General features: G+C 49.4%; 1 protein-coding gene across 42 annotated transcripts in view; it reads left to right on the top strand.

The window, feature by feature from the left end:
- The window catches only part of ZNF438 (zinc finger protein 438), a 144,169-nt gene extending 131,633 nt beyond the window's left edge, over positions 1–12,536 (top strand). For 41 of the 42 annotated variants that reach the window (XM_032473784.1, XM_032473780.1, XM_032473779.1 and 38 more), the window contains 2 exons: positions 8,488–10,300; positions 11,665–12,536. In XM_032473784.1, coding sequence (XP_032329675.1) covers positions 8,488–10,300; positions 11,665–12,280 — 2,429 coding nt within the window. In that variant the 3' untranslated portion in view covers positions 12,281–12,536. Of the gene's footprint in view, positions 1–5,481; positions 5,614–8,487; positions 10,301–11,664 lie in introns of all 42 variants that reach the window. The other variant, XM_014553479.2, reaches the window with a different exon arrangement.
- Positions 12,537–13,651: the final 1,115 nt, after the last annotated feature.

Below are 13,651 nucleotides of genomic sequence, written 5' to 3'. Positions count from 1 at the left end.
ACCTGAAAAGAACAATTAGCTACTTGAATTTAACAAAAAAACACATTGTGGTATTTTTTTTCTTTTATTGCCGTTAATAGTTTAGGTCATTGTCTTTTAAATTTGTCCGTAAAGAATGGCTGTTTCCTCCTGCTTCATACTGTATTTACTTATCTAATCTGTTCAGTTTTGTGGGCTTGGTTCCTCTTTGAGTGCCAGACTTTACTTTCTAGACACAAACTATCTTAAACTTATTTCCTCGGCAGAACACTGAAGTCTACAAGAAAGTGGTCTCAAAATTCTGGTCACCTGGCCCCTACCCTCTGTGAGGGTCCACGTGTTTTCTCTCCTGAATTGAGAAAACGCGTGGCCATTGCTCTCCCGCCTTCCAGGGATGTGGCCAGAGGCCCTAAAGCCCCATCCCTGACAGGACCCCTGAGGCCTGGACTTACTCTCATCCCCTACCAGGGGGTGTTTCTCCTCTGCTGAGCTTGAAAGAACCGCCTTTAGCAGCAATACTCAAAATAAACAAAAGCAGGGGAGAGTGTCCCCTTAAAACAGCTCTTTAAAATGCACATATGTTAATTCCAATTCACTGACTTGTTAATCTGATTAGCACTTTGTCAGACTGGGATGTAGACACTGGGGGCCTGGGGAAAAAGGGAGCCTGGTAGGTTGGGGGAGACGGACTGAAGGCTGAGCTGCAGGAGTGGAGGGGCAGGAGAGGCAAGAAAAAGAAGCGTCCCAGTCTGACTGGGAGCATTATTCACAGGTGACCGTCCTTTCTCCCCGCTCTCCTCCACTTACCTCTCAGAAAAGAAGCGCCAGTCGAAGGATTCGGTACTATTTCCGTCTGCTTACCATTCAGGATTTGTGCCTTTTTTCCCCCACCAAAAATAAATATCAGAAGCCTCGTGCTGCTAGGCGAGAGAAAGTAGACAACGAACATCTGATGTGGGGTAGGCGCTCCCCTGGCACCTTTATGGGTACTTTATTCATTTAATCCTGACAGTGACCAGATTCTATTATGCCCATTTCATAAACAAGAACATTTAGGCTAAGACAGTGACTGTCTCAAACCATGAGACAGAACCAGGAGTTGAAACCACATCTGTCTGAAACCCCCAAACCCGTGCTTTTTCCACTAGAGACCAAGGTGGGGGTCCGCACCTGAGAGTAAAGCCTCCAGGCAGCGGGCGGAGCGGGGAGGGGCCTCTGCAGGCACGTGGGCCAGGGTCTGCATTCCAGCCCGTTGAGGACTGGCTTCAAAATCTCTATCTGTAAAATGCACACAACAGTCATTCCTAACGCAGCGGGATTAAAGGAGATAATGCGCCCAAGGTACTTTGCACAGTACCTGACACATAAAAGATTCCTTATCATTAGAATGAGGTTGAAGAAACAGTGGTGATTAAGTGCTGGGAAATAGAGGCTCCGGTGCTGAGAAAATGAGAATTCCCTTTCTTGCTAAGCTAGGCAATGGATTCACTGGGCAGACAGCAAGCACTCAAGGGCTGTGCTGAATGGAAGATACCGGTACATCATTGGTGTGGCTGCAGGAGCAAGGGGGAGGGAGGGACTGAGAGCGTGGTCCAGCAGAGCGGGGCCTGTGTGCCCAGGAGCGTGGGCACGACCAGACGCAGGAGACACGAGCGCCCGTTGGAGCGTGCTGGCTCCCTTTGTAGGGTGTCAGGTTCCCTGACATTGGGGTCCTAGCTGAGTGGCGCCAGGAGGTCTTAGCGCTGCAGATCCATGGGCAGGAGCGACATGTGGCATCCTGAGTCCTTAGAAACAGCGCGTGTCCTGTGCGTCCAGCGTGGTCTCCGGTGCCCACTCTGCCCCCAGCACCCAGCACACCCCTGCAGACTGAGCCTGTGTCCCCCCGGGGAGGGGTAGGCAGTGGCTCCACGTGTTTGTAAGTCTTTCCACAAAATCAGGTTGAGCTCCCTTGTGTTCTGAGGCATTTCTTTCATCTCAGACTTCTCCAGGGTTTTACCAGATTTGTTTTGACCCAGGACCATCCTGGGAAACAGTCTCAACCCCACCAGAACTTACTATTTGAAAACCAAGTGGGAGGGAGAACGGGGATGCCAACCAAGACAAATGAAGATAGGGTGTTTCTGTTTGATAAAAATTAAAACCTAAAGCACCCCTAAAAGCTGTGGCTCTTTTGTGGCCAAAACTTGGCAACCCTTTTGTTCTGAGCCTGGAGCCAGTGAGGTTGTGGCAAGAGAAGGGACCCTCTTTCTCTCCCTGCTCTCTACTCCGGACTTGGCAGTGGGCCCCTGGGTCCCCGCAGATGGACGGTGGAACTGTGCCCAAACCAGCCAAGGGACGGGCGGGAACAGCTTTGTTCAGAAGCAGCACCGCAGACCTCGGTTCTGCCAGGGGAAGTCCAGATGTGAGGGGTGTGCAGCAGCTGGGAGAATGGCCTGCCCCGAGTGCTTGTCTCTCCACGTGGTCTGCGCGGGGTGTGTTGTGATCAGTTCAATAAGGCCGGCTTAGATGTCGGCACGTGATCCCCCTGCGCTCTTCTCTTTGCCCTGCTGACCCATCTCCACCAGACCCAGCCCCTGGTGGTGATGGAGGAGGGAGAGGAGCACACACGTACTTTCTCCAAACAAACGTCTGGCCACCGTGTTGGATTTGTCAGAATCATCTGGGTAGTAAGCGGTAAATTCAACTTGAAATATCAGATGACTTTTACCTTCAGATGACAATTTTCACAAGTCCTCTAGTGAGTGGGCTTTCGAAAGAAAGTATCGTTTACTGGTCATCGAAGTTTGGGGCTATGACAGGCCATTTCTATTTGCAGGGTTTTTTTTCCTTAAATTTCAGAGATAATACTATATTTTGGAATCAATTAGGGCAATTCTGCATAGGATGTTTCCCCCTGCTGAAGGGAGGATGGAGGAGAAAGGTCATTGCTTCAAATTGGAATGGCACAGGTCTGGTTGTGTCGACTTGGGCGTGTTACTTACCTTCCTCAAGCCTCGTTCTGCTTATCTGTGAAAGGGGAGTGATATTTATTTGCAGAGTTTGCTCGAGGGTTCAGTTAAGACCTCGCATGGATTCTAGCCGTAGATAAGGACTCAGTACCTCCAGGCTTCCCTGTAACCCACAGTGGGGTCAATTTCTCAGCAACTGTAAATGTCACTCTTCAAAATAATTGTTTTTAATAGCCCATGTTTAAAATCCTAAGCATTCACACTGTATAATTGTGCAAAATTAATTTTACTGAGTGAGCCTTTTATGTTTGCAGTTAATAAAAAGTCCACGTTTACTGCCTGAGAGTCCTGGGAGTCTCTTTAACCATGTTATGGGTAATTTCGCAGGATTTCCAGAAATTATGAATGTCAGTGGAAATTCCGACTGACTGTTGACTGCACGGCTCCCTGAAATCTGTCATTTAGTAGGTGACAGGGGAGGGGTTTTAGATCCACACCATCTGGGAGAGGCCTTGCAAATGTGTCGTGGAATAAACCACTGTGGCAGCTACATGGCCAAGAAAGATGTCCCACAACCACGCCTCCTCAGTGTTTTAGAAAACTTAATGTCATTTTCAGCTTCTCTAAATACTCCTATTGTTCAAACTACTTTAAGAAGAAGAAGAAGAAAAAAACCTGTCATTATTATAGCATAACTGACCTTCATTGCAATTTGCCTTGTTTTATTTTAAAGAGCCAAATGTTGGGAGAAGGGTTCTCAGGACACCAGTTGTCCTTGGGAGGTAATGAGCTCTGATGCTTCTCAGGGTGAACTTTGCGGGGAGGAGGGGTGGGGATACACTGCCTGTCAGATTATTTGATTACCTCCCTTATACTTCGCATTTCTTGTCCTGAAGTAGACAAGGGAAGGAAAAACCTGAAATGCTCTGTGTAATCTGGACACAGTCACTTACCCATCACAGTATCATCAGAGATGGTCCCTTTTCAAAACGGATTCAGAAGGAGAACTTTCCTTTTCCCAACAAATACTGATCAGTGCATCCTGTGTGCGGGGCAGAGTGTTCAGTGGCCCACGAGCATCCAGCCCTTGCACGTGTGCTCATTTCATTAGTTTCCCTTGGGAGATGTTCCGTGCGTGTGTTGGAACATAGTTGTGTGTGTGTCTTGCTACTTTTTAAAAATCCAGCTGGTAGCAGAAGAGAAATCTCCCATCCTGGAGAGGACCCCGAGTCGGTGTAAGCCTTCTCCCTTCCCACCCCGACAGGATCGCGCGTGTGGCCGGAAGACTGTTGCCTTAGTACCTGCTTCTGGGCCTTTGAGTCAGTCCTGGGGGGCGGTGGGGCTCTCCGATTTCTGTGGCCTCGCCCTCTTTCTCCGGCCTTGCTTTTCTTCTAATGCATCATTTCATTCCCTGTCGCTTCGTCCTGAATAATCGATTCTGGGGGAGGGGACTCAACACCACCTTTGTGAAGACCCCTGCCCTTGTATGTAACTCCCAGTAGATCCAGGCAAACAGGAGTCAGTTCAGTTTACCCTGGAAGACCTTATCTTCTCACCCCGCAGATTTCTTGCAATTAGCTTGTGATTTTTAATAATGAAGTCAACTGATAAACTTTTCTGCCCCAGGATCCACTTTTCTGAATTGCAGGGATCTGGAGGAGACAGACCCTGTGTGTGTAGCGGGCCCCTTACCTGTCCCCAGGACTCTCTTGTCTCCCATGGCCCAGGCAGCTCACTGATCTGTGTTCTCCTTTGCTAGGACAGTTACCTGAAGGAGTTTCCTTTGCTCCTGGGCCGCAGTCGGCCTCCTTTTCCTCTGAACGTCGTTGTCCTTCCCGTGTGATTTTATTTCCACGCTAATGGAGACACTTGTGATGGTCAGTCGAAGCCCATCGACTCGAACTGTTCCGTAGTTAGCTCTCTCCCCCCCTTTTGGAATGGCTCAGTAAATACATCTAGTTCCATTTCTGGAAATCTTAACTGTTGGAAGGTTGCTTTCTCACCCTTGGTCATAAAACCCAGGAAGCCCCTTCCCACCTGGGGTCCTTAGGGCCCTCGCGGCGACCTTGGCCACCGGTTGTCGCTGCAGCTGCCTGCTCTGTTCTTTGCTATTTCTGCTCGTCTCCGTGCTGACATCGCCTTTCTGTGCGTCTGACTTCAGATTTCCCACTTCTGGCCGCGCTTCCCCTCTTAGCCCGCATCCCCCGTCCTTCATCTGGGTAGGCCTGTTTTCTGCAAAGCAGTTTCTTCTTTGGAGCTGGCTTGTTTCTTTGACTGTTTTAGCTTGTGCCCCCACAGCGTGATTTACTGTCCTCGCTTACTAGTTCCTCGGATGGTTCCTCACTTGGCCTCACCGATCCCCTTTATCCTAAAAAGTTTTTTGTGCTTTTTTTCCCCTAATCACCATGCTAACCCATTTCCTTGTTTTGGCAGTGGGCAAATAAAAGTGAAAAAAAAAGTTCCAAAGATGTATAATCTATTTCTTTTTTAATTTTCAGAGTAACTTGGTAGTGTTCAAGTGTGCTTTTAAGTTGTGGGTTTTTTTATTTTTCAGCCATTGATCACTTCGTTGCAAATACCACCTACAAAGTCTACCAGTAATGATCAGATTCCTGACCCTGTTCTGGGACCGAGATGCAGATCACCTCCCCGCCCTCGAGGAATTCAGTCTGGGGAGGGCAGGCCTGTAAGCGGGCCCCCACGTAAGCCGTGAGGTGGAGCGAGAATGCTGGAGAAAATTAAAACAAGAAGTGGGGTGGGGAGTTCAGAAGGGAGGTACAGGTCTAAGTAAGGTGGTCAGAAGATTCACCACGAGAAGCCCGTTTGAGCAGAACTGGAAGGAAAGGCAGCGTCATGTCCTGGGCTCACCTAAGGATGCGTGTCAGGGCAGTGAGGGCAGCGGGCACTGAGAGCCCGGGGACTCAGGTGTGTGGCGCGCGTCGGGGCGGGCCTGGAGGGACGGAGTCAGAGCGGTCCTGGAGCCCTGGGGCCCCTGCAGGGACTTTGTCTCTGACTCCAGGATGAAGAGCCGATAGGACAGACAAGTGAGGTGACGTGTGTCGTGCTGTGATGCGCGTTGTCATGTACTATTTCAAGAGGACTTAGGACTAATTAGGGACAGCCTAGCCTTTCTTCCAGCTCTTCGTGCTGTAAATTTTTGTGCTCAGTTAGGAGTTTGAACTTGATATAAACGACCCAATTTCCTCCTCCCTTTCCTCAGCCCTGATATGCTGTGCGGATGCAAAGACCATCATTACTGTTAGTGTGATTCTTTAAAAAGCTTTGTCGCTAGGCAACCAGAAGCTATCAGTAGTTTTAAGCTCTCTGCAAACTCTCAATCTTGATTTTATATTTATTTGTTTATTTGTTTGTTTGTTTATGGAAGGACAGTCAATTTACAGTGTTGTGTTAATTTGTGTGAACAACAGAGTGATTCATTTATACACATGTGTATTCCCTGATTTAATATATTTATTTACAAGTTACTTCAGTACGTCTTCCAAAAAGATGAGAAGATGAGGCTTAATGTGGAAGACATTTAAATTGAAAGGCCATGAAATTAGAACTAAAAAATGAATTAAATTATGTAGGAAGACAAAGCAGATGTCACAGATCAATTCAGGTGACTACTGTGAAGTGAGGAGGGATTCAGGTGACTACTGGGAAGTGAGGAGATGACTGGCTAATCCGTTTACCTGTGAACTTCACGGCAACAAAGCTAAAAAGGAAAACACCACATTTCGTAACTACCCCGGTCTGGCTTCCCCAGACCATAGCACTGCTGTCTTTCCTCCTTACTCTAACACAAGCAACCATGTGAGCAGGTTTTTAATATCCCTGTTCTTTACCCAACAGCGATTCTAAGGTACATTGGTCGATTGTACCATCTAAGGTACATTGGTCGGTCAGTACACATTTCAGCCTGATTCCTACTATGTGACGTATTTGTTTCTTTGCAGAGTGTCATTTTTGCTGGGGGACAAAAATCAATTTTCTGCTAACATTGTTAGTTCACTCACTGTGGATGTGAAAATCAAGGTTGACTTTTTTTAAAGTTTAATTGTCTGTTTCGCTCAGTGGCCAGCCACTTAAGGCAGAAACCATGTCCGTTCATCTTTACGTGTCTGGTAGCTCCTAAGCAAACCTTTCCTCGATCCCTGACCTCCAACCGCAAAATCTAACAGGCTCTGAAAACAGAAAGTTGCATCAAAAGTCGGGCGCCAAAACTCATTCAGAGGCCAAGCCTGAACTGAAGTAGGACTATTTAAAAATCGCCATTCGCCCCACTTGTGAATACTCAGGTATTTCACTCACGCGTAGTAATAGGTTGAATTACTGGTGCTCTGCGAACTTTGCTGGGCGTTACATACCCTCTGGTGTCTACAGCTTATTACTCTTCAAAATATGAACAGATAAATTCCAAAATGCTTCTGTCCCCAGTGGGATCAGAAAAGGAATCATGGGCCTGCAGTGGCCAAGCTCTAGAATGGCAGGGGTACCTAGTCAACGCGAGCGGGAGGGAAGCTTGACTAATACGAGGCACTTAGAGATGGGAGACTGTTCCGCAACCAGGCCTTGTGCACCTGAGGCCTCAGGGAGTAAAACATGATTCAGTCCTTAGAAAGCAGCGCATCGAAACATTCCCTGACTTGTCCCTTTGGAGAAGTCACAATTGCTCTTCTGCCAGACTAGTAAATTCTAGAAACATGAACTGTTATTCCATCAGTTGAAATTGTTGCTGTCAGTGTCCTGGGAGGTGCCATGTGTGTTGTCTCTGTATCTTTTCTTACCACTTTGGATCTTTTTGTTTTCCTGCCAGCATTTTTTTTTAAGGTGTCACATCAGCTTTTTTTAAATGCTAGTGATTTAATTGCAAAAGCACACACATAAACAGTGTGAAAGGTGTGAGAGGAAAATTCACAAGTCACCTGGGAAACGGCCACAAAGCCAGCGTTCAGTCTGGAATCCATCCACCGCTCAAAGCAAATCGTACTGCCGGTCGGTCAGACGGGCATCCTGAAACTGAGCGAAAAATGAGTTTGATACAAGAAACATTTGTTTCATAGGGAAGATACAGTGGGAACTAGCAAGACAGTTTCAATACTGGCCTCACCCACACAGAGCTTAAGTTTAACAGGGAAAACATTTATGTAAAAGGAATCCAGTCCACAGCAGAGCCTACCAGTGGGGGTGCAGCCAAGAGACCAGGAGAGGAGGTGGGGTTGCACTGGTCTGTAAAAATGAATTCAGTTAGGTCAATGGAGAGAATGGACTTGTGGAATACAAGGAGGAAAAAGACACAACCCCAGCTCTCAAAAAGCCCTGAGTTTAGTAGTAGAGATGCACAAACAGATTATTGTGGAAAGTGCTCCTGGTCCCACGGAGGAGCACAGTAATCAGTCCTTAGGAAGGTGGGGAGGAGCAGACCTTCACACTGGGATGCGGTAGGCAGGGTAGTCTAGGAATGCACTCCAGGCAGAGGAAATGCTAAGATGCTTATCTGTGCCCTCACAATGGGACAGCGACACCAGAGTGAGTTTATATTGTATTATCCTTGCAGGTGAACCAAGCACCCCTTCCGGGACCGTTCAGACTGGGAAAGGTCTGCAGAGTAAGAGTCAGTTTAGAACCATCGCTCCAAAAATCGTGCCCAAAGTCCTGCCACCCCGAGTGCTCACGTGCCCGTCGCCATCCCTCCCTGATCAGGCGAGTCCAGGCCCCCGCTTCAGCTCGAAGCCCCTGGGGATGCCCACCCAGAATTATGCGCTGATGCAGGTTGCTGGCCAGGAGGGGACATTTTCTCTGGTCGCTCTGCCCCACGTTGCCTCTGCTCAGCCCATCCCGAAGTCCAGACTGCCTCTTCCTGAGAACCTAAAGCTGCCTATTCCCCGGTACCAACCCCCAAGAAAGAGCCAAGGAGCGAGAAGAAAGCCTATGCCCAGCTCCTCTGAGAGCAGCTGCAGCAAACCCCCTGCCCAAACCCAAGCCCCCCCCGCCCTGCCTGCCCGTCCTGAGCCCCCGCCCAGGCCCCGTCCACCCGAGCTGGTGCTGCCACCAGACCAAGTCCTGGCAGGTGTGGGCACCGCCGTGCTGACCAACGGGGATGACCACAGAGACTCCCGGCCTCCAGGGACCAGTGCCCATGCAGATCCAAACCCTCCTGCCACCCCAGCATCGTCTACACCTCAGGGGCCCGCTGCCAAGCTGGACCTCCCAAAGACGTCAGGGAAAGCAAACCATGCTGGCCAGAAAGCATCCAGGAAACCTGCCACTGTTCCCAGTGAGAAACTTAAAGGACAGGCCAGTGTTGCCAAACCCGTGACCCATTTGTCACCAGCTGTATTTGGCAACACGGTTCAAGTGGTCTCTTCTGTCTCTAGAGGTAAACTGCCCATCCTCCCTTACTCAAGAATGAAAGCACCAGAGGTTTACAAGAGTGAATCGGCCGTTCACACTGTGGATATTTCTTTACCTGGGCTCCGGGCAGCCAGTGACAAGACCTTGGGGGTCACAGAAGGCTTCTGTGTGGTGCCACAGGTGGCCGACAAGGTCCCTGTCCCACCGGTGTTGAAGCAGAACCATGGTGAAAATGCCTTCAGTCTGGCCACCAAACCCGATCTCAGCCACAAAACAAAACTGAACGGTGGGGCAGCAAAGAGAAAAGGCAGGAAACGAAAGGTACCAGATGAGCTTTTGACATTTCAGGGCAAAAGAAGGAAATATGTCTTGAATAAGTGTAGAGATGGCAAAGAAAGGGTCCAGGCCGATCCGCAGGAAGCCAGAGGCCCGACGCCTGGGACTGTGAGAAAGTACCGGAGCATCATGCCCAAACCTGCCACTGTCCCACCGGCTCCGGGCCCCCCGGCCTCTCCCGTGGCCCCAGTCCAGCCCCCGCCACCCAGCAGCCCAGCGCGGGATGTGCTGCTGAGTAATCCTTTCTCCCTGGAACAGCTGGGCTCTAAGCAGGCCGACGGCCCTTCCCCTAAGCCCAGCGCTGCCTTCAGACGCGGGCTCTCCGGCCTTAAGAAGCCTTGGCACCGATGTCACGTGTGTGATCACCACTTCCAGTTCAAACGGCACCTCCAGGAGCACATGAACACACACACCAACAGGCGGCCCTACTGCTGCCGGTTCTGCCGCAAGACGTACATGCGGCCAGGCAGCCTGAGCGCCCACGTGCGGCTCCGGCACGCGGACAGCCGGCCCCGGAAGCTCATGTGCTGTGAGCTGTGTGCCAAAGTGTTCGGCCACTTGCGAGTCTACTTTGGCCACCTGAGAGAGGTTCACAGAGTCGTCATCAGCACCGAGCCCGCCCCCTGCGAACCGCAGCCCGGAGACCAGAGTGCCAGGGAGCCGGAGGGGCCAGTGGACAGGTGAGTGCTGCTGGGATGCGGGCCGGCAGGAAGGAATGTCCGGGTTGGAGAACAGGGTGGGATTTCACACCCAGAAAGATGCCTTTGGGAAAGCGTCCCTCAGATGGAGATTTCAGAAGGTCGCCACCTTGTCCCCCTGTTCCAGAAAGGGTGGCCTCCTTTCCCTTCATTTCCAATCATTCATGATCATTAATTACCCCACCATCTGGCAGCCAGGACACAAATGCCAGCTTGGGGTCCACTGGGGACCATCAAGCAAGAGGTTATTCTTGCATCTGAAATATGAGTCACTTAGTGTATATGGTTCCTGGGTACCTCTACAAGTAATTTCCCCCAAGCTCATGCCCACAGAATTTCTGTCTAAAGAGGATCGTTTGCCCCAGATACAGAGTGACCAGTGATGGGGACTGGGCGGGGTCTGCTGCGTCGGCCATCCCCTCGGGTGCCAGACCAGACCCTCTCCGTTGGCCCTGTTTTCCTGACGGGCCGGAGCAGTATTTCCTGTGTCATTGCCCCCGCGCCCCTTCCCAGTTTCATAAACACACGAGCTGAGTCATTGGAGAGCCTGCCATGCAGGTCTGAGAGGAGTAAGTAAGCCAAGGACACACCCTCTGTCTGTCCACCTGGCTCTAAATGACAGAGGGGTCTCACTGAAACGAGTTCTCATCAGCACCATGAAAATGAAACATTCTCCAGCACTTTTGATTCTCTGTCCCTCGTCCTCCTCAACTGTCCTGATGATTCTCAGACCTTTCTGTCCAACTCTGGCTTGGTGGATCATACACATTAAGAATAAAGTGCACCTGTCCTGTTCCTGGCCGGCTTCTCTAGAGTTTCTCTGTGTCTCTTTAAGCATTTCTGCCCCCTTTCAGACACCTGTGCCTTTTACTAATGTACATAGCAGCCTCCCCCAAAGAAACCTCACTTCTTAATGATTTAATGGAATATGTTTCAATTTTTAGGTAAAATGTCCAAACTGCATTTGGTGCTCAGGTTGGGGAGGGCACCATGGGAGGGGAAGGGGGAACAGTCAACTCCGCTGGACCCAGTGGGTCCCCACAGTGCTTCACTTGGTACTTCCTACTCTCATGGTGATTACACCTGTTCCCATGGTAACCAAAGAAGACTTAGCTCCCGAGGAGATGCGTAAAGGGAAACCCTCTTTCTGAAGGGGCCCCCGCCAACCTGAGAGGTGTGAGGCCCCAGGCGGGAGTGACACTGCTGCTCCCCGCGGCCTCTGCTCACCCTCTGCACTTCTCCGCAGCGCGTCCATCTTAGACCCCGAAAGGCCAAGAGCTGGAAAGACGAGTCCCATTTTTTTTTTTTCCGGGAGACCTGATCCAGGCTATTTCCCCTCTTTTCAGGGAGAACAGGCCCGGCCTTGAAGAAGACCTCCTTCTGGACCAGGCCGACGAAGTCAGATTACAGATCAGATGCGGCCGCTGCCAGATCGCTGCCCCGTCTTTTGCTGAAATCAAATTTCACTTACTCCACGTCCACGGAGAGGAGATTCAGGGCAGGCTGCAGGAGGGGGTCCTCCCCGGAGGCAGAGGCGCTCGGGATGGACTGCGGAAACACGCTGCTCCTTCCTGGAAACCGCGGTCCGAGAGAAGAAAGATGTTTAAGCATCGTCCCTCTGATGAGGAGCTCCACGCATTCCCCACGTTGAAAAAGCAGCTCTGCCTCCATCAGCAGAATGACGTGGAAATCCTCACAGGGCACGAAGGAGCCCCGCCAGGACCCTTTGAGCCCAGAGGAGACCCCCAGAGCCCCGAGTGTCCCGGGCCCCCTACTGCCCCCCTCCCAGCCCAGCCGGGCTTTAACTGCATCCTTTGTGCACAGACGCTGGGAAGGAAGGAGGACCTGCTCCTGCACTGGGAACAGCAGCACAACTGTGAGGACCCTCCCCAGCTCTGGACCATTTTCCACGCGCTCTCCAACCGGGGAGTCATCACACTTTCCAGCGAAACCGAAAAATGAAACACAGGGGCAAGGAGGAGTTAGGAGAGGCTTGTTCTCAGCTTCCTCTCCGGGCTTTGTGGTGCTTAATTACAGAAATCAAACAAGTTAGGATCAGCATTAATGAGCAGGAGTGGTTTTTGAACATAGTTCTGTTTTGTTATGAAATATATATATATATGTCATTGATGCATTTTTCTAACATATGCAGGTTTTTTTAATTTGATGTACTGTTATGTTTATTTCAGATTCAATAAAAAGCTAAATTTGGAGGTTGAAATATAGAAGATGGTAGGCTGTTCCTCAGATACAGTTTTTAGTAGAAACACGTGTGAGTGTGTGTGCGTGCGTGCGTGCGTGTGGGCTTTTGTTCACATGGCTCCTGTTTAAGTAGATCACCAAATGTGATACATTTCCAGGTGACAGAACCACTCCGTTTTCAATCCTACTATATTGTTGGTCTTTATCAAATTCTCTGGTTGATTTGACCATGCCATACAGCAGTGTGTTGGATAAGGTTCTCATCTCTCATAGTTTAAAATCCATGTTTTCAGGCCATAGGTTTTTTAAGTTCTGTTTTCTAAAATACACATTCCCTTGAAGATGAGATGTCAGTAAATCATCCAGCTGTTGTGTTCCATATCAAAGTAATCAAAAATTTTTTTAGTACTTCAGCTTTTTTGGTAAGAAATTCTTTTTCAAATAGTCTTTTGAGCTAGAAAATTTACAACCTGGGAAGTGAACTAGATAGTTCAATCCAGATGTCCAGGTGTCGCAACCTTCCCTCCCTCCCCAGTAACTTCAGAGGGCTGTGGCTGGCGGATCAGTTTTAGATGCAATGGCCCAAGGTTTCAAGCCCAGGTTCTCTTTGAAAGTCAAGAGTAAATGATTGCCTCTTAAATTTCTGGGAAGTTATCTGGAATCGAAAAAGTTGCCATTTGAAGTTTCTGGCCATCCTGGCTGCAAAATGTTTTTGGAATAGGGGAATTTCAGCCCTCATCCCACTAGAATTCCAGCCTTTGGTTGATAGTATTGTGCATGTGGCCAGCCCCGTGTGCCTGAAGCTTGGCCCAGGCACCTTCATAACAGTTTTCTGTGTTAAAGGAAGTTACCTGAACAGAGGAATAACTAAATTCTACTTGATAAGCTGGCAGGTCTTCAGTCATCTCTTTTAGTGTCTTGTTTTATTTTTATTTTGTTTTGTTTTGTTTATTGTAATACAGTCAGTTTACAGTGTGTCAGTTTCTGGAGTAAAGCATGTTTCAGTCATATACGTATGTATATTCGTTTTCATATTCTTTCTCATTAAAGGTTGCTAATACCTCATTTTAAAAGCAGGTGTTCATCGGCCTGACTTGGCTCAGATAGCACAGAAAGAGGACACTCAATCTT

This window comes from Camelus ferus, chromosome 35 (genome assembly GCF_009834535.1).
Source record: "Camelus ferus isolate YT-003-E chromosome 35, BCGSAC_Cfer_1.0, whole genome shotgun sequence".
Taxonomy (NCBI): domain Eukaryota; kingdom Metazoa; phylum Chordata; class Mammalia; order Artiodactyla; family Camelidae; genus Camelus; species Camelus ferus.
This window is presented reverse-complemented; position numbering and strand designations above follow the sequence as displayed.